The sequence below is a fragment of the Octopus sinensis genome, linkage group LG3 (assembly GCF_006345805.1).
Source record: "Octopus sinensis linkage group LG3, ASM634580v1, whole genome shotgun sequence".
In the NCBI taxonomy this organism is placed as follows: domain Eukaryota; kingdom Metazoa; phylum Mollusca; class Cephalopoda; order Octopoda; family Octopodidae; genus Octopus; species Octopus sinensis.
Genome location: NC_042999.1, coordinates 170094075 through 170115497, shown reverse-complemented (window position 1 = coordinate 170115497; position 21423 = coordinate 170094075). Strand labels below are relative to the sequence as shown.

The window sequence follows — 21423 nt, the reverse complement described above, 5'->3', positions numbered from 1 at the left end:
TTCTATTTATCTCATGACACACATTATAACCATCAACTTCAGACAACCTTTCCACTGATGAGTCTTGGAGCCTGTTTCTATCACTTGCCATGTAAACTGTGTTTCTGACCACAGTACATAGTTATCTGACACTATGTCCCACTAATCAGGTCTGTTAATTTGTTTTGGCTATATTAACGAGACTCGTTAAGATTATTCATCAGTCACTTTGTGCAAGCAGGATTGATATCTCGACTCATGGCTGATATTTGTAGAGAAATATCTAAATACATAGTTATCAACCATACCATGGTGAGTTGTTTGCAATAAAAAAAAAAACCTTATTAACCAAATTAGGAATTAGTTGCTAAGATTTTAGGATTTTGATTTATTGTTAAGATTTTCTAAATTTTGGCAGTCAAGTCATAGCTTTTTTTGATGTCATAAGAATTTTATAAACTTCGAGAGAACATGAAATAAGTTTTTGGGGGAACAATGAGTTTTGAAACACATAAAGCTACAAATGATAGTGTGTAAATATTGGATTTAAAAAACCAGGCAGCCTTTGACTTTTACAATCCAAAGGATTCCTCAACCCAGTATTTATATGCTGTTATTTGTAGTTTTATAGTTTTTTTTTTGTTTTTTTTTATATTTAACTATTTGAAAATATATTTGTTAATTCATACTGCTGTCTTACTTCTAAGAACATAAATATATAAAACAAATAAATCAACTCAATATTTTTTAAAGTTTTCTATTCCTTGAAAATAACATGATGAAGTCAGAGATATAAATAGGGAAACTAGATCCAGTCTAAATAAAGCCTAAACTGTTATTTAGATCACAGTCTTGGAGAAAAGGAAATTCTTTTGCTCTATTTGGCTGATTTCTTACTTAGACTGTTGGTCAATTTTTTTTAGGATAGCAGAAGAATGAATTGCCTCAACAGTCAACCTGCTGTGCTACTGGCTCCTCACTTTATTAGAATTGGAAAAGAATTTGAAATCAGAACCTACAGTGAGAAATACAAATGCTGCAGTGCTATGTCTCTCTTTAATACTGAATAGGTCTTCAAAGACGATTTTTAAAAATTCAATTCAATTCTTCAGTGTATATTTTTAGGATAATGTTATAGGATAGGTATGAGAGACCAGGTTAAGCATAAAACACAGAATATTTTAGCCAGTTTAAATGCTAAAGAGTTAAATAATAATATTTTACTTGTTTTGTTTTTGTTGTGAATTTTTGTTTTCCCTATCCGTATTTACATGAAATCTGCTACAAACTTATAAATTTTTGGTTTATTTTATCTATTTATTTTCTTTTTTTCTCTCTCTCTCTCTCCTCATATTTTGTAGAATAAAGACGATTCGATTGTTTGTATTACACAACGAGAATATCAAATAACTCGAAGTTGTCGTCTGCAAAAGTTAGATGCTGGCAACTATTCCTATCGTATACGAGCTACTTCTTTAGCTGCTGTTGGAAACTGGACAGAATACAAGTTTTTCCTTGTGCCTGAAAGACCAGGTAAGAAACTTCAATGTACAATGTATGTCTATGTAAAAGCTCACTTATGAAGTTTACCTGAAGCCTATAGGTTAATAAAACCTTGACCATATCTGGATTTCTGAGATATTTACGCTGGGAGTACAAGAACCCTACTTCTTGTATGGGATGCCAGTCCATCACAGAATTAACCCTCTTGTGCTCCATATTATCTGAGTTGTCTGAAGGAACATGGAATGAAGTTCCTTGCTTGAAGGACACAGTGCGACACCTGGTGCAAAAATCAAACCTACAACCTAAAAGTTATGAGCCCAATCTTCAGACACATAATTATTATATCAGATTAGCTCTGATTAAGCCTTGACCATCCTATATTTTATTCAGACAGCATGTTGATTAATTACCCAGTGTGTCCTTCTTGTTTTAAGCTTGATGTGTGTAAGTTGAAGGGGATTTGACTGCTATTTCTAGCAGTTTAAATGGCCACCTAGAGGCTCCTTCAATAGTACAATGTTTAAATAGTTTTATGTACAAGCCTGTCAATATGAAAGGATGTATGTATGCATATTTATGAGGTACATTCCAGACATTTTGAGATTTTTTTTAGGTGAGGCAGTTAAAGCTGTATTTTTATGATAGTGTTACTACACATCTAATAAGCGACCAATGTTTTTATTCCCCATTGAAGGAGATGGCTGTAACAACTCTTTCAACAGGCCCTACTAAACACTGCTTGTCACAATTTCATTCTGGTAATCTAACTACTTGATGAAATGGGCATCAAAACTGTCCCTCATTCTCCCTACAATCCAGACTTTGCTCTCTGTAACTTTTGGTTGTTCTCCAAGTGAAGGAGAACCTTAGGGGCAGTTGTTTTGAAGACATTAAGAAGATAGAGGCTGTGATAAGGGTGTCCTGGACACCTTAACTTTGGAGGACTTCCATGGGGCCTTCACAAAGTGGCCACTACAATAAGTACTTTGAAATCAGATAATCCGACTATGAAAGAGATTAGAGTTTTGTACTTCTTTTGAGATTAATTGATGTATCTCTTGAAAAAATTTGAAAGTTTGCAACAAAAAGAGTGACTGGCCATAAGAATCTTGCTTCAAATAAGTCCCCATCCAACTGATGCTAGCATGGAAAAACAGACATTAAACAAACTAACAAACACTCGGTACTCTCCTCACGAGTCCTTCATACACTCAGCTTTGGGAATAGATGAAATTTATTTTTACTAAGAATCTTCAGTTCAATGTCCTTTTACAAACAGAAATTGTATTCTTTCTTAGCTTCTATCCCAAATTTTTGTGACTCGAGAAAAGGCATGTTAGCTCTTTAATTTTGCTGTAACCTGTTACTCTGTCAAATGTAATGCTTATTTCTCCATATTGTTTTGAATTAATCATGCTTTATCTTGTGAGTTTGAGATTTTGATATGATTGTTATTTTTAAAATGATATTGTAGGGTAAGTGTGATAGGCTGGATTTGACTGGTTTGAATATAAAACAGGTCAAATATTTGGCCCAGATATGGCTGGTTTAAATGCTAAAAAGTTAAAACTGTGACATCTAAATTTCTTCAGGGGTGTAACCAGCCCTCTTATGCATACCTTTCCTTCATTGGACACTAAACTCTGCTTGTGAAGACCTGTTGTGGCAAGTGAGATCGAAATCGAAATCAAATTCGATGACTGGCATCCGTGCTAGTGGAGCGCTAAGAGCACCATCCGAGTGTGATCATTGCCAGAGCAACAAGCTGGCCTCCATGCCAGTTCATGTAAAAAGCACCATTCAAGCATGATCGTTACCTGCGTCGCCTTACTGGCACTTGTGCTGGTGGCACATGAAAAAACATTCGAGCGAGGTCGTTGCCAGTACCACCTGACTGGCCCTTGTGCTGGTGGCATGTAAAAAGCACTCACTACACTCTCAGCAGTCAATATAGCTCACAACACCTTGGAGCCAACTAAATGGAGATTGTTGTGTCAAAATGGGATAAGAGACTTTGTTTCAGCAAGTATTAACATGCTTAGGGTTGTAAAGCAAAGGAGAAAAGCAGCTGCAAATATATTCTGTCTGCACTGACCTGTAATCCTCATACTGACAAAGAAAATGTAAGTTGTTGGATGCTCATACATGAAAACTAATGGGAAGAGAGTTCATCAGGTATATATCATCATCATCATCATTGTTTAACATCCGTCTTCCATGCATGCATGGGTAGGACAGTTGACAGGAGCCAGCCACTTAGAAAAGCTACCCAAGGCTACGGAATCTGTTTTGGCAGGGTTTTTATGGCTGGATGCCCTTCCTAACCCCAGCCACTCTGCTGAGTGGACTCAGTGCTTTTTACATGGCACTAGCACAGGCAGGGTTAGTTTTGGCATGATTTTTGCTGCTGGATACCCTGCCAAATGTGACACCAGCTCTGGCAGGTTCACCAAGTAACTCGCAAGACAAGGAACCATGAGAGGGGCAGCGGCATTTGAGGAGCGAAACTTGTGATACAGAAAGGCAGGAACATATGGTGATCAAGTATCAGATGATGAAAGGTTAGAGTGTATCATCATGTGTCTGACCTGTGTCTGAACGTGTCAAAGTGCTGTCATCTGCCTGTCGGCTCTACTCCTGCAACTCAACTTGATTTCGAGCCGGGTCGTCTGCTGCTGGAGAGGACCGATCAGGTAAAGGACCTGGGTATCTTGGTGGATTCCTCCTTTTCGCCTTCGGCCCAGTGCGTCCATGCTGCCAACAAAGCACGCGGAATTCTGTTCTTGATTCGACGGTCATTCGGAATGTTCACAGCAGCCATATTCCTACCACTCTATGTCACGCTGGTGAGACCCATATTGGAGTATGGGATTCAAGCCTCTTCTCCTTATCTCCTCAAAGACATACAGCATCTCGAAAGAGTCCAGAGGCTGGCTACCCACATGGTTCATGGTCTCAAAAATTTGTCCTACGAAGAAAGGCTGAGGACACTCGATCTTTATTCTCTGGAAAAACGCCGCCACCGTGGTGATCTCATTCTCGCCCACAACATCATAAGCGGAAAGTGTAACCTCTCGAAAGAGCTGTTCTTCACTCCTGCTCCAGAGCGTCGGCTGCGGGGTCATTCCGAAAAGCTCTACCTGCGACGATTTCATCTCAATCGAAGGAGAGGAGCTTTCTCCGTCCGAGTTGCGGATCTGTGGAACAAGCTGCCAGACGAGATGGTGAAGATGCCGACAACCGCTTTGTTCAAAGCCTCCCTGGACCTCAAGTTCTTTACATGAACACCACCCTGTACTTAACTCCATGTCCCCCTACATGGCCTTGCTATTTGCTTTTGAGCCAAATTAACTAACTAACTAACATCATCATCGTTTAACGTCTGTTTTCCATGCTAGCATGGGTTGGACGGTTCGACCAGGGTCTGGAAAGCCAGGAGGCTGCACCAGGCTCCTGTCTGATTTGGCAAGGTTTCTACAGCTGGATGCCCTTCCTAATGCCAACCACTCTGAGAGTGTAGTGGGTGCTTTTTACGTGCCACCGGCACGGGGGCCAGAGAAGGCTGGCAACGTCCACGATCGGTTGGTGCTTTTTACGTGCCATGTATTTAAAATATATCTTCATCAACGTTTAATGTCCATATTCCATGTTAGCATGGAATATATGTATAATATGTTATGTGCACTAGGACTACTTAGGGTAAATTCTGATTCAATTGTTAAATAAACCCTATCATGATGATGTTGATATGCATATTCATAGATCACCTGGCCATTATCAGAATGTGTGTTGAATGTTTAAGATACTGCTCTAAGTGTGATAACAGCTAATTCTCTCTCTTATTCTGGTTATAGGTTCACCACCCCCACTCAACACCATAATGATAGTAATAATTACATTACTAAGCGTCCTGGTCACTGTACTTATATTCACTACTATTTGTGTCCGATATGGGTAAGTTTTATTTCATTTACTTTCATATTCTATTAACCTTTGAATTATCATTATCCCCCGCAAAAAATCTTTTTCATCAAATACATATTTTTACATATATTCTGGATTTGATCACACTGCACAGCGCCTTGGGCATGTGTTTTCTACCATAGGCTCAAGTACCTTATGAGTAAAATATGGTAGGTGGAGACTGTGGAAGCCTGATAGGTGTGCACAGGCTTATAAATAATGCGTTTTTTTTTTCATACTTCTTTTATTTTTCAAAATTAAGAGAAACAAAGTTCTTTTTTAATCTAAAATATACACACAGGAGTGGCTGCGTGGTAAGTAGCTTGCTTACCAATTACATAGTTCTGGGTTCAGTCCCACTGCGTGGCACCTTGGGCAAGTATCTTCTACTATAGCTTCGGGCCAACCAAAGCCTTGTGAGTGGATTTGGTAGACGGAAGCTGAAAGAAGCCCATCGTATATATGCATATATATGTGTATATGTTTGTGTGTCTGTGTTTGTCCCCCAACATCGCTTGACAACCGATGCTGGTGTGCTTACGTCCCCGTAACTTAGTGGTTCAGCAAAAGGGACCGATAGAATAAGTATTAGGCTTACAAAGAATAAGTCCTGGGGTCGATTTGCTCGACTAAAGGCAGTGCTCCCACATGGCTACAGTCAAATGACTAAAACAAGTAAAAGAGTACTCCTTCATTTTCTAGCATACTCTTCCATCTATCTGGTAGAGTTGCAAAGCCCCTTCTTCCAAAATTCACTTGTCCGTGACAAAGAATACTCCTCCAGTACTGTTCTGACCTCATGTACAGAATTCATATAGTTTCTGTCCAAATGATTTTGAAGACTGCAGAATAAATGATAACCAGATAGGACAATGTCTGGCCAATATGGTGGGTGGAGCATCATTTCTCATTTAAACTACTCCAGCCTTTGGAATGTCATCCTCACTGTATGAGGCTGGGCATTATCCTGATGGAAGAACACCTTTCGTTTTGAAACCAAAGACGATCATTTTTCTTCTAGTGCTGACTTCAGCTGCTCCCAGCAGATCTCCTTTGTTATCGTTTGGTTTGGGTTTAAAAGTTCAAAGAGGACTAAACCTTTCATATCCTACCAAACAGATAACAACACCTTAAATGGGTGAAGACCTTCTTTAGCTTTGGGTGTCTGTGTTTCTCTTTTCCCTATCCACTGTCTTCGGATTTGACACTTTTGTAGAGAACCCATTTCTCATCACCAGTCACTATTTGGTCCAAAAAAAGGTTCATTCATGAGATGTGACAGCAAAGAAGAGCACACATTCACTCTGTGCATGGGATTAGACTCGGAAAGTTTGTGAGGAACCCATTGACCCAATTTGCTAACTTTACTGATGGCACGCAGGTGTCGATAAATGGTTGATTGACCAAATCCAAGCTTCTCTGCTAGTTCCTCAGCAGTTCCACCAGGGTTTGCTCTACAAATATCTTCCAGGACGAGGCTTGCCTTCTTGGCTGTAGTTTCTAGCTCGAAATTTCTGGAACCCCCATTGACACTAATTTATGCTTATCGTCCGATCCCCAAAGACTGCATTAATATTCCTCACACTTTCCATTGCGTTGTTGCCTTTATTGAACTCCTAAAGCAAAATATGCCGAATGTGCTCCTTTGTCACTTCCATTATAGCTTTGGAAAAATAACTGTTAAAATTGAACTGCACTCTTCAAAATTTGCACTAAGAATAAGTACAAGGTAAAATTACTACCTGCTTTTATAGCAAGTTGATGCAGGTAGTTTATCCCATCCCCCGACTTCTAGTTCATGCAATTGAAAAATCCGCATTATTTATAGGATGACTCAATGTATGAAAAGCAGTGTCTTCTTACAAATACTGTATGGCGATTATGTGCTACTGAGTTATCTACCCTTATGTCAGCGGCCATCTTCCATTTCATATCCTATGACAATGTGAAGGTGCATAGTTTGTGTATGGTAGTCCTGATCACAAGATCATGAGCAAAACCCTTCATTTCATATACTCTTGTCCACTAAGCTGTAAATGAATTACCCTGCAATGGGTAGCTTCCCATTCAAGGATAATTTTGTGATCTCGGTCTCTTATACACCATGGAAGTTTGGTAAGCAGCCCTATCAGTCCTAGAACTTGAAACAGTAATGGCCCAAGGGTCTTACTTTACTTTCTTTTTTATCTTGTGACAAAGATGAAATTAGCTTGATATCATCAGCAATAACTCCTGAAACCAGAACTGCAGCATGACCACAGTCTAGTGTAAAAGGGGAAAAAAAGCAATGCTTTTCACACCCTTAACTATGATACCAAAATCCAATAATGCTGAAACATCAGCCAAAGATTACGATTGCTTGCATGCAATTATGTTCAAACAAAGAATCCTTAGAGTTTGTCAAAATATTATAATTTCACTTATTTTATTTCTTACTTAAGCCCTTTGCTTCCTATAAAACATAGGCTGTTGAGGACTTTTCTCCACTATTCTTAACACTAGGTTGTCATGGTTACTCCTTCAGAATGAAGAAGGAGGTGGTGGTGGGGTGCTCATTTTCCTGGGTGGGGTTCTTTTCTCAAGTCTTTCTGGCTTTGAATTGCCATTACGGCTTCTGTAACTTGACTTTTTTTTTTTCTAGGTAGGAATTTTAGCTCTACACCACTCATTTTTACCTCTGGGAAGAGGTGGTCCACATTAGTCTGGCCTCTATTCTTCGATTTGTCCAGTATGGGAGGCCCTACCAGGTGCTTGCACTGCACCAGCATAGCCCTCTGGGTCATTGAAACACACACACTACCACACACAAGTACTGGACTGTCAGAAATCTCTCTAGAAGATTTTCAGTTTGTTTCATCCAATAAGCTTGGATGAAACAAACTGTCATTGGTGCAGGAGATTACTGGAGAACATTCAGTCCTGAGAGGGGCTGTGAATATTGACAGATGAGTGACATCTTTTTGGGAAGATTTTTAAGTCAGTGTTTATAGGCAATTTGAAAATTCTTTAGCTTGGCAATGGTACAAAGTGTACTGGAATGATTACCTTCTCATCTTCTTTCAGCAAGTATTTTTCTCCATGTTGTCTACTATAAAAACTGTTGTTATGGGGAATTAGGTTTCCTTATGGAACCTTCACCATCCTCTTCAAATATCTCTTAGAGAAATCTTATGAAAATTGGTGAATCAGTCCTTTCGTTGTACCTTCATACCTTCATGTTCATGATATATTGTTTTTGATAAATTACTAAATCACCTTTGAGAGTCCTTCTGTCTAATGAGTTAACAGGTTTTGCATACTTTGCTTTTTAGCAGTACAAATTTAATAAAACTTATAGATTTTTATACTCATTTGGCTAAATAATTCATTCATGGCCTTCCCCAGAAATTACTGTATTTGATGGCATAGGCATATTAAATGCACCCCAATTTCACCAGGAAAGAAAAATTTTGGGTGCATTAAAGTTTACAGGCATCACAACTTTACATATAAGACTTGGGGTAATTTTTGAGACTTTTTTTTTCTTGTGAAGGGTGTGTTTATATACCATAAATATGGTACATTACGTCCTGTAATTTGTGTAGTGTTTTATTTTATAGAAATGAAATACTACCTGTGAAAAGCAAATTTTAGAGTTAGATCCTTCCAGATTTTTTTACATTTAAATTTTTTTCTCCCTTAATTAATCAAAATTGAGTTTCCTCATGAACATTTTTTTAATTGTATCTTAACGTGTTATTCAAAAGGACTTTATTTATTTTCATTCTTTTCCCTTCAGTATCTGTAGCCGGGGTAAGGGAGCCTCTTATGTTTCTGTCAATCCAGAGTATGCTAGTGCTCGTGAAGGTGAGTAGTAGCCTTTTCGCTTTTTTTCAGTTACTTCAGAGCTTTAATTAAAATTCGTTGCTTATTAACATTTGCATTTGTGCATTCCATTCAGTGTATAATATACAACCAATGTATTCCATAAGCGTTTAGCATTTAAACCAGCCATATCTAGCCAAAATATTCTGTTCTATGTTCAGACTGGCCAGATGGTATTGTAGGGCTGGTGTGAGAGGCGAAAATGGCCAGATCTGGTCTCTCACACCAGCCCTACAATAACATTCTACAAATTAACAGTTACCTTATAAAAATCTCAAAGCTATGTGATAATGCATGATTAATTCGAAACAGTATGAATAAATTAGCATTACTTTTGTCAGAATAATGTGAATGCTAAACAGTTAATATACAGTGGGGGAGGGGTTAAATATTCGTACATGTCAAAATTCTTTATTTATCTAATTTCTAATGAACATAAATGGGATATACCAATACTATATTTGCATACACATGCATAAACTAAGAATATGCAAAAGAAACTAATAAATCCTGCTATGGTGCTTTTACCTATCATCCTTTTGAGGGTTGATAAAAAAGTATTTATCCAATACAGTGCAGTGCATTGGTACAACTGTGGAGTACCAGATGACTGTTCTGACTGTACTTTACTAGCATGTAGTATTTAGCTACCAAAACAAAATTAGAACACATTCACATAGGAAACAATTGCATTTAAGAATGTCTCGGAAGACATTTGACTGCAACTGAGGAGCAAAAGAATGTGGGACAAGGCATGTAAAGTTGCTAAACTCTATTCATTTTGGCATTTTTGATTTTAAATGATCTGAAATGTTTATATTCTCATTTCAACATTCAAAAAAGCCTATTAAGCAACTGTTGAATTTAGAGAACTTTGTATCTAGAATTTTGACATAGTTAGGTACTTGGATGTTTGCACTTTTAGTTATGTGTGTGTGTGTGTGTATATATATATATATATATATATATATTGAGAGACAGACAGACAGACCAGCAAGCAGTATATTGCTGATTATAGCATATAATTGGTCAGCATGTTAGCATTGGTTTCATGCTGGCTGTGTTGTACTTGGCAATATTGACAACTCTCCAGACATGCTGGCCAGAAGCATTTGAGAGAGACTATGTACTGCATTGATGGTTTTGCAGCTGTAAACCTATTGCAATACTTAACTTTGATACTTTTTTTTTTTTTCTCGTACCTCATGGAACAGTTTACTGTCAGTTAAGACCATTATACATATTTACAATGATAGGTTTCCATTATGATATAATATGCTGCATTCAAAGCATTAACAATAAAAGATACTGTAGAAATTCTCTTTGGATAAAATCAAAGAAATTAAGACTGTTATTATAGAAATTATATAATTATGTACTGAATTTTAAAGGATAAAAGCTTAACAATGTTCGGCTTTAACTAATTTTTTTCTTCCCAATATGAAACTTCAGTTCAATGATTTGCTTGTGATGAGCATCTTCAGTTGAGTGGTGGAACTGTTTGAGGTAAATGCAGCTAACGTTGACATAACATTGGAGGAAAACTTCATTGAGTTATTGTACGATCAGATTGTTGAAGCTAGGTTCAAAGTTGACAAATAAAACTTATGGGAAAATATTGCTTTCCTTACTTACCTTGTTGAATTTAGTCGTTACTAGGTGAGTTACCAACTATCAAAAAGTTGTAACTGCTTTGATATTGTAAGGAGAGATAATGTTTAGTTGACAGCAAGAACACTGCACTCAGATACTGAAAAGATTGCAAGTTTGTATCAGCTACAAAGCTGACATTGGATAAAGTGCTAATTATAAGGATTGTTTTTGTTACTAGATTTTATGTTTGTAAAAAAAAATTATCTCATGTAAAGTACACAAAAGTTCATTTTTGGCAGTCCTCCTTACACTTTAGTACTTTTATAAAACCTCTGCACGTCTATTTTTATAGAATTTTGTTTGCTAATACGGAAATTTTTGCTGCATAAAAATTGGTTATTTTTGTGAGTTACCATAAATAATTCATACTGTGATATTTAATAAGCATTGCCAAATGGTAAAATATTTTTCTTCTTTCAAACTAATATCATGTACGAGGACACTGCTGAAGTAATTTCATTTCAGAAGGAAGCTAAGAGTCAAAACAAAGAGAGACCCACTTACTATTTTTCCCACATCAAAAGTTATAAATTAAATATTCAATTTATTTGGGAATATTAATTTTATTAGTTATAGTTATGATTTCTAAGTATTAATTGAAATATTGATTACCTTTCAACTTCTTTTATTGTAGTATATGAACCTGATGAAACTGAACTAGATCGAGATATGATTAGTCTAATTAGAGAACTTGGTCAAGGTTCTTTCGGTATGGTTTATGAAGGTATCCTCTTTACAAGTGGAGACGATGAAAAAGGTATCACAGTTGCAGTAAAGGTAATTATATAAATCTCCCTATTTCCCTTTCAAAGAATCCTTTAATTGGTGTTGATCGGTATACATCCTTTGTGACAAGTTAGCTTTTTTTTTAAATGGTATTCTTCTTTACACTCAGTAAAGTGGTTTGTGTTAGGGAGGACATCCAGCTGTAGAAGCCATACTAAAAGAAACCATTGGGACCTGGTGTGGCTCCTGACCTTGCCAGCTCTTGTCAAACCATCCAACCCATGCCAGCATGGAAAATGAGCATTAAATGGTGATAAGGATAATGATGATCACCTGTTCTTCAATGAATACATTACATATCAGTTTAAATATAGATGATATAATTTAGGAAAAGAAATGGTGAAATTATTTAGAAACAGAAATTTATTTGTTAAGTAATATTCAAATCGAACTGGTAAAGGACGTACATGTTGATCTACTGGTGTTAGTAGTAATTATCAGGAGTTAAAATTACTTTGATTCTGAGTAGTTTCTTACATTTTATGAGCACCTTGTATGTCTTTCATAAGATCTTACACCTTTATATGACATGGTGTACCTGCTTAAATCAACAAAATATTGGATTGCATCAAGAAATTCAATCTTGATTTTCTTTTTGCCTCTTTCATTAAGAACCAGTCAGCCACCTAGTTTAAATTAAGTTTACTATCCTTAGTTTATAAATGAAATTTTAAAGGAATATGATGACTAGCAACAATCATTAGATCAAACTGGCTGAATAATAATAATAATGATGAAATTATTGTATACAGTGCTCAGGTGCACCACAACTTGTCAAAAGTGTGAATAAAGCATATGCAGTAATGTACAAATGTCTGGGAAAGGAACAGTGTATGAGTCAGATAGATGCTTGCGTGTGTATGGAGGGGAGGAAATCAGGTGTAGTGTTGGCGAATCTCAGGAAGCATGGAAGTTTTGAAGGATGCAGTGCTCCGACAACTAACAACTGATGCCGGCAGTTTGTTCCATGCTTCAGCAACTCTTAGCGTGAAAAAATGTTTCCTAAAGTCATGGGAGCTGTGCTGTTTTCTGACTTTGTAAACATGTCCACGGGTGTTAGACAGGTGGAGTTTGAAAAGGTGCTCAGAGTTATTGTTTCTAAGATGGTTGATAATTTTATGGGTGTCTGCCAAGTCAGTTGCCAGATGGAGTTTCAATGTATCCATGCCCAGGGAAGTAAGGTGTTCAGAATAATTAATCTCAGACAGTTATATATTTCTTGTAAATATCTTGTATATAGGTGTGGGCATGGCTGTGTGGTTAAGAAGCTTGTTCTGCAATCATGTGGTTTTGGGTTCAGTCTCACATCACTGAACTTTGGGCAAGTTTCTTCTACTATACTATGATTCACTTAGTAGTATTACTAATAAACATCAAGCATGTCTATTAATATTCATTCTTGTTCTATTTAATGGTTCCTGTTTGCTGGTTTTCTGAAAAATATTTCATTCTTCTACTTACAGACAGCAATGTCTGCCGATCGCCATAGCTTTTTAAAGGAAGCTACAGTTATGAAGTAAGTATTCCTCAGTTTTGTTAATATTTCAAATCAGTACAAAGATCCTTACCTTTTAATAATGATATGCATAACTACAAGAAAGATTGGTTAGTTTTCTCAGTTGTTCTTTGGCTCAGATGAGGAAGAACTGCAACAAATGGTGAGGTGCTGACCTGGAACATATTCATCCAGTCTATGTCAATATGGAAGAAAACAAATTGTTGTAAAACAGTGATGATAATGGCTTGTTTCATTATCTCCAGGTCAGTATTTGGTGAACAAAGCTCCTCTTCTGAGACACTCTTAGACTGGAACCACATACCCCTGGCCTGAGAGGGCATTGGGAAACTTTTGAACCACCTTCCTTAAAAGGGTTTGGATGGGGCTTGGAACTAACCTTGTAAACATGGAATTTCTTGTTAGCGCAGGTCATCAGACTTCACTCATGTCCCTGCTCTTTGCACACATTACAAAAAAAAAAAATAGGGTTTGTAGATGTTCAATAGTTTTTGAAGCTAATGTCCTGGGATTCATTTAATGGACAGTGTCTCTTCCTTGCAAGAATGATCATAAATTTAGTTAACAGATATTGTTCAGGGGAAAGTATTGCTAAGAAGCCGTAGGAATGATAAAACACTTCCTAAGGCAGCGAGCTGGCTGAAACGTTAACATAGCATGCAAAATGCTTAGTGGTATCTCACCTGTCTTTACATTCTGAGTTCAAATTCCGCCGAGGTCAACTTTGCCTTTCATCCTTTCAGGGGTCGATAAATTAAGTACCAGTTGCATACTGGGGTTGATCTAATCGACTGGCCCCCTCCCCCGAAATTTCGGGCCATATGCATAGAGTAGAAAAGGATAAAACACTTCCTAAATGTTTTGCAGTAGTCCTTGGTTTTAGCTCTCTATATCCTGAGATCAAATCATTCTGTGAAAGATAACTTTACTTGTAAATTCTTTAGTGGTTTGATGAAATAAGTACCAGCTATGTACTGGGTCAAATGAATCAACTCTATTTCTCATTTACAAGCTATTGTGCTTGTATCAATATTTGACAAATATAGTGATCAATCATATCTAGTCTTTAAAAATTATCAGGTACACTGGCTCCTTTGCAGGTAGCACATTAAAAGCACCATTTGAATGTAGCCGTTGCCAGTACCACCTGACTGGCACGTAAAAGCACCCACTACACTCTCGGAGTGGTTGGCGTTAGGAAGGGCATTCAGCTGTAGAAACTCTGCCAGATCAAGATTGGAGCCTGGTTCGCCAGCCCTCAGTCAAAATCGTCCAACCCATACTAGCATGGAAAGCAGATGTTAAACGATGATGATGATATTTGTCTTTGCTGTATTCTTTAAAGAAAAAAAAAAGTCTTCAAGGTTTTAAACTTTCATTTCTCTTATTTTCTTGCACAGAGCATTTAGTTGCAATCATATTGTGAAGCTGTTGGGAGTTGTTTCCGTTGTATCTGCTGGCCGACCTTTGGTTGTGATGGAACTGATGGCAAATGGAGACTTAAAACAGTTTTTACGCAGACATAGGCCCGATGACGAGGTAAGAAAAAAAATGTTTCATTTTATTCACCTTTTTCTTATATTAAAAAGAGGAAGGGCAGTAGCCATGGCCTTTTTGAGCCCCCATCCCCCACACACACCAGGTAGAGGGATCAGAATAGTTTGTGAGATAAGGGTCATCAATATTTATTTAGGACAGTGGTTGGCAGAATCAGTAGAGCATCAGTCAAAATAATCTGCAGTACTTAATTACATACCTTTACATTTTGAGTTCAAATCTCACCATGGTCAACATTATCTCTGAACTTTCTGAGGTCACTTATTTATTAAAGTACTAATCATGTCCAGTGGTTGACATGTACAACTTATCATCCACATAACTTGCTAGTATTATACCTGTATTAAAAATTGGTGTTTGATTAGACTGAGAAGCATATATATATATTTATATATACATTTGTGGTGGCAAATTTCATCTAAGCATGCTGGCTGTGAGTATGCGCCATTGATGATGACCAAAGAAGCAGAAATGCATCTAGAGTTCTCACTTGCTGTCGCTGGTATAAATTTGTTCTCCCTCCAATATACATTTGGCTCTTTGCTTTCTAACAGTGATGACACTGATGTTAAGCCCTAAAGCAGTGGCTTTCTCCTTGGACAACATGAGGATGTGGAGAGAGGGAACTTGCATATAGGGCAACTGTCAGTATTCCACAAAAGAAAGGAAAAGAAAAACAACCTTGCTCAGGCCGTCTGCATGCATGTGTAGAAATATGGTCACGCCTGACAGAGAGAGGTTCGTAATAACTGAGCAGTATTTAAATTTGCATGGATCTTAATTAATTTCAGTTGATTGGTTTAAAGATATGTTTTGTTGAGAAGTTTTTATTGTATTTGTGGGAAATTCTATTAAATTATTTTTTTAATTATTTCTAGGAATACGATGGTCGTAAACCCCTAACACTACATCAGACTTTGTGTATGGCTGCAGAGGTTGCTGACGGTATGGCTTACTTGGCTGATAAAAAGTATGTCCACCGAGATTTAGCTGCCAGAAATTGTATGGTATCACTTGATTCCGTTGTGAAAATTGGAGGTAATTATTTCATGCTATCAGAATAAGAAAGGTTCTCATTTTTTATGTTTTGAAGCATTAAGATGTTGTGTTAAAAGTAATTCTGTAAAATACGTTTTTTTCTTTTTTGTCTTGTAATTTACTTAACATGAGCTGATAACTTAAATATGTAATTTATGCTGTCTGAGAATTCAAATGATTTAGTTAACTTTTTTAAACTCTGGTATTTTGTTAATTTCCATAAAATTATCATATTGTATAGGTGATGAGGATGATGATGATGATGATTATCATTATCATTTTGTGTTTGTTTTCTATACTGCTAATGAGTTGGGTGTTTGTCACAGTCTGTATCAACTGCTACCCTCCCTCACAGAGTTACTACCCTTTTAGATTTGTTATGGGACCACATCTCACTTAAGTTTCATCTTGTATGGTTTTTACAATTTTACAACTGGTGGCACATAAAAGCACCCAGTCCACACTGTAAAGTGGTTGGTATTAGGAAGGGCATCCAGCCGTAGAAAACCATGCCAAATTAGACTGAAGTCTGGTGCAGTCTTCCAGCTTACCAGCCCTGGTTAAACCATCTAACTGACGTTAAATGATGATGATGACTTTCATAGCACCAACCATTTTACAGAGTGTGCTAGATGCCCTTTTTTGTGGAACCCACTACCAGAGAGATTGTTACACTTCAACAAGATTAAAAACATTGTTCATTCAATTCATCAACCATTTTACAGTTTATCATGACATCAGGAATCCTCTTCACCCCAAGATGTTCATTCCAAATTTTATTCAATAAATATATTACTGTTTACATCTGTACAAAATTAGATTTTACTGAATTACTGAATTACAGGGCAAATCCGCTGTGTTGTACCTATTATCTAATTTCAGTATTTATTTCCGGTAGTTCTAATCAGTAAAAAATACTTGCCCAGATTCTCTTCTATCGATTTAACATTTATAAAAATCTATCTGAATTTACTACCTAAAAATATCCTAATAGTCGTTTATGAAATCATTACTATCCTAATCACCATTAGCAACATTGTCATCACCATTATATTGGCTTTACCATGTGTCAGTGTCACATAAAATGTGCCCAGTACATTCTGTGAAGTGGTTGGCGCTAGGAAAGACATTCTTCTGTCATGCAAACCATGCCAAATCCAGTCATTGGAGTTTGGTACAGCCCTCTGGCTTACTGGCTCCTGTCAAACAGACCCATGTCAGCATGGAAAACAGGTGTGAAAGGAAAATGAGATGATGATGATGATGATGGTGATGACATGACCTGGACAGGGTTTTCTCTAGCACACTGTCTCATCATTTGTTACAGACCTTTGTCGTTTCCCTTCTATGTCTTCTTGGTCGTCCTCATTCATCGGTTCCTCACATGGCCGGATCAGTGCAGTCTTCTCTTTGTTCATTTTTGCTGTGTTGCTCATGCATAAATAGGATGGGTGAATGGAAGAGTAGGAAGAGATAAGGAGCCTGGCTAGAAAGAGAGGCGGGAGTTAGAAAAGAACAAGTGCTGCAGCATAAAGGGAGAAAGAGAGTAGGAAGAGACACTGCCACTGAAAAGGATAAACACCCTGAGATAGATGTGGTATGTCATGTGACCAAATGCAAAGAGCAAACATCATTGTCATGTGAAAGACTTCCATGAGAAGAAAACAATATTATATTTGATTGCAGGATTGTAGTATGTTTATTTATACAGTGAACATAGGTGCAGTGGAAGTCAGTGACCAGGTTGTGAATATATGCCAACATTTGTTGACACTTGAGAGTACAACAACACAAGTTACAAAATAAAACAAAAGTATATATATGTTTGTGTGTGTGTTTTATATAACTATCTTGACTCAATGATGGAGGTGCATGGCTTAGGGGTTAGGGTGTTCAACTCCTGATCATGAGACTGTGATTTTGGTTCCTGAAGTGGGTGATGTATTGTGTTCATGAGCAAAACACTTCATCTCATGTCGCTCCAGTTCCCTCACCTGGTAAAAATGAGTAATCCTGCCATGGACTGGCATTCCATCCAGGGAGGAATATCAAAGCCAGGGAAACCAGGAAACTGACCCTTCTTATGGGTCTAACTGTGGACTAACTATCTGGAGTCTACAATGATTTGTCTTAATTTTCATAATTAATATGAGTGATTTTAACTCATATTAAGTCACTTGATTAAGATCAAATAAGTACAACAAATGGATATAAGAAAAATATTGGGGAATTGAAAGAAAATATTTCTGGTTCTTTGTTGACTAAATATAGTTTACATAAAATGTATACATCTTTCTTTTTCGTACTACCATGTATCACTCCTTCATTCCTGACCCACTCCTTTCTGCTTTACCCTCTCCTTAATTGATATTCACCATTGACTATGAACCCCCTTTTCTGTTTACTATTCACTGCATCACCTGTAATCGCCACTCCATATTCCCTGCTTTTAATCATTGGTTGCTCACCTTACACTCTTGTAAACTTACCTGATCCTCTGATTCCATTCACCCTCTTGTACATTGACATCCTTACATCTCATCACCACCATCTCCTCTCCTTTTCTAACCAGGGTAGTCATGTATCCCACTGTCATAGTCATGCCCCTCAACATCTGATATAAACCACTTTCCTCAATACAATGCCCCCCACCTCCTTAAGCCAGGGTTCTTTCTTTGGAGATCTCAGTAGTGTCAGTGACACCAGAGAGGTTCCTAGCACACTCTGTAAAATAGTTGGCAATAGGAAAGGCATCTGGCAGCAGAAACCATGTCAAAACAAATATTGGAGCTCAACACGGTCCTCTGAGTTGTTAGATCTTGTTAAACAGTCCAACCCATGTCAGCATGGAATACAGATGGAAATGATGACAGTGATGACAATAATATAATTCTGAAATTATTTGTTCTGTAATGTTACTTTTTTTCCTTTTTCCCCAGACTTTGGTATGACGAGAGATATTTATGAAACAGATTATTATCGCAAGGGCGGTAATGCCTTGTTACCTGTTCGGTGGATGGCACCAGAATCATTGAAGGATGGCATTTATACAAGTCTTTCTGATGTCTGGTATGTCTGGAGGAGCATTTCTTATATAGTTTGTGGAGTTTTGCATGCTCATTACTAACTCTGTGATTATTTCTATTATTTCAGCCAATGTATTGTTTTATTTCTTTACATTCTGAGTTCATATAAATGCTGGGACCAACTCTGGCATTCTTCCTTTTGCGAGGGGAATCAATAAAGTAAAAGTACTTGTCAAGTAATGGGGTTGATTTAGTTGATTGTTCTCTTCCCTTAAATTTCTGGCCTTGTGTCTATGTTAGAGATAATTATTTGAGCAACTCATTTGGACTTTCAAATCTTTCCATGATCCTTTTGGTCCCAGCCCACCTGAGACTATCCCCCATGATCCTTTTGGTCCCAGCCCACCTGAGACTATCCCCCATGATCCTTTTGGTCCCAGCCCACCTGAGACTATCCCCCATGATCCTTTTGGTCCCAGCCCACCTGAGACTATCCCCCATGATCCTTTTGGTCCCAGCCCACCTGAGACTATCCCCCATGATCCTTTTGGTCCCAGCCCACCTGAGACTATCCCCCATGATCCTTTTGGTCCCAGCCCACCTGAGGCTATCCCCCATGATCCTTTTGGTCCCAGCCCACCTGAGACTATCCCCCATGATCCTTTTGGTCCCAGCCCACCTGAGGCTATCCCCCATGATCCTTTTGGTCCCAGCCCACCTGAGGCTATCCCCCATGATCCTTTTGGTCCCAGCCCACCTGAGGCTATCCCCCATGATCCTTTTGGTCCCAGCCCACCTGAGGCTATCCCCCATGATCCTTTTGGTCCCAGCCCACCTGAGGCTATCCCCCATGATCCTTTTGGTCCCAGCCCACCTGAGGCTATCCCCATGATCCTTTTGGTCCCAGCCCACCTGAGGCTATCCCCCATGATCCTTTTGGTCCCAGCCCACCTGAGACTATCCCCCATGATCCTTTTGGTCCCAGCCCACCTGAGACTATCCCCCATGATCCTTTTGGTCCCAGCCCACCTGAGGCTATCCCCCATGATCCTTTTGGTCCCAGCCCACCTGAGGCTATCCCCCATGATCCTTTTGGTCCCAGCCCACCTGAGGCTATCCCCCATGATCCTTTTGGTCCCAGCCCACCTGAGGCTATCCCCCATGATCCTTTTGGTCCCAGCCCACCTGAGGCTATCCCCCATGATCCTTTTGGTCCCAGCCCACCTGAGGCTATCCCCCATGATCCTTTTGGTCCCAGCCCACCTGAGGCTATCCCCCATGATCCTTTTGGTCCCAGCCCACCTGAGGCTATCCCCCATGATCCTTTTGGTCCCAGCCCACCTGAGGCTATCCCCCATGATCCTTTTGGTCCCAGCCCACCTGAGGCTATCCCCCATGATCCTTTTGGTCCCAGCCCACCTGAGGCTATCCCCATGATCCTTTTGGTCCCAGCCCACCTGAGACTATCCCCCATGATCCTTTTGGTCCCAGCCCACCTGAGGCTATCCCCCATGATCCTTTTGGTCCCAGCCCACCTGAGGCTATCCCCCATGATCCTTTTGGTCCCAGCCCACCTGAGGCTATCCCCCATGATCCTTTTGGTCCCAGCCCACCTGAGGCTATCCCCCATGATCCTTTTGGTCCCAGCCCACCTGAGACTATCCCCCATGATCCTTTTGGTCCCAGCCCACCTGAGACTATCCCCCATGATCCTTTTGGTCCCAGCCCACCTGAGACTATCCCCCATGATCCTTTTGGTCCCAGCCCACCTGAGGCTATCCCCCATGATCCTTTTGGTCCCAGCCCACCTGAGGCTATCCCCCATGATCCTTTTGGTCCCAGCCCACCTGAGGCTATCCCCCATGATCCTTTTGGTCCCAGCCCACCTGAGGCTATCCCCCATGATCCTTTTGGTCCCAGCCCACCTGAGGCTATCCCCCATGATCCTTTTGGTCCCAGCCCACCTGAGCTATCCCCCATGATCCTTTTGGTCCCAGCCCACCTGAGACTATCCCCCATGATCCTTTTGGTCCCAGCCCACCTGAGGCTATCCCCCATGATCCTTTTGGTCCCAGCCCACCTGAGGCTATCCCCCATGATCCTTTTGGTCCCAGCCCACCTGAGGCTATCCCCCATGATCCTTTTGGTCCCAGCCCACCTGAGGCTATCCCCCATGATCCTTTTGGTCCCAGCCCACCTGAGACTATCCCCCATGATCCTTTTGGTCCCAGCCCACCTGAGGCTATCCCCCATGATCCTTTTGGTCCCAGCCCACCTGAGACTATCCCCCATGATCCTTTTGGTCCCAGCCCACCTGAGACTATCCCCCATGATCCTTTTGGTCCCAGCCCACCTGAGCTATCCCCCATGATCCTTTTGGTCCCAGCCCACCTGAGGCTATCCCCCATGATCCTTTTGGTCCCAGCCCACCTGAGGCTATCCCCCATGATCCTTTTGGTCCCAGCCCACCTGAGGCTATCCCCCATGATCCTTTTGGTCCCAGCCCACCTGAGACTATCCCCCATGATCCTTTTG

The 21423-nt window shown here is 39.4% G+C and overlaps 1 protein-coding gene across 2 annotated transcripts in view; it reads left to right on the top strand.

Moving 5' to 3' along the window:
- Positions 1–21423, top strand: part of LOC115209076 (insulin-like peptide receptor) — a 171239-nt gene that overhangs the window by 139857 nt on the left and 9959 nt on the right. For both annotated transcript variants that reach the window (XM_029777174.2, XM_029777175.2), the window contains 8 exons: positions 1341–1512; positions 5340–5439; positions 9227–9294; positions 11600–11742; positions 13215–13267; positions 14668–14806; positions 15703–15862; positions 18802–18931. In XM_029777174.2, coding sequence (XP_029633034.1) covers positions 1341–1512; positions 5340–5439; positions 9227–9294; positions 11600–11742; positions 13215–13267; positions 14668–14806; positions 15703–15862; positions 18802–18931 — 965 coding nt within the window. The remainder of the gene's footprint in view (positions 1–1340; positions 1513–5339; positions 5440–9226; positions 9295–11599; positions 11743–13214; positions 13268–14667; positions 14807–15702; positions 15863–18801; positions 18932–21423) is intronic.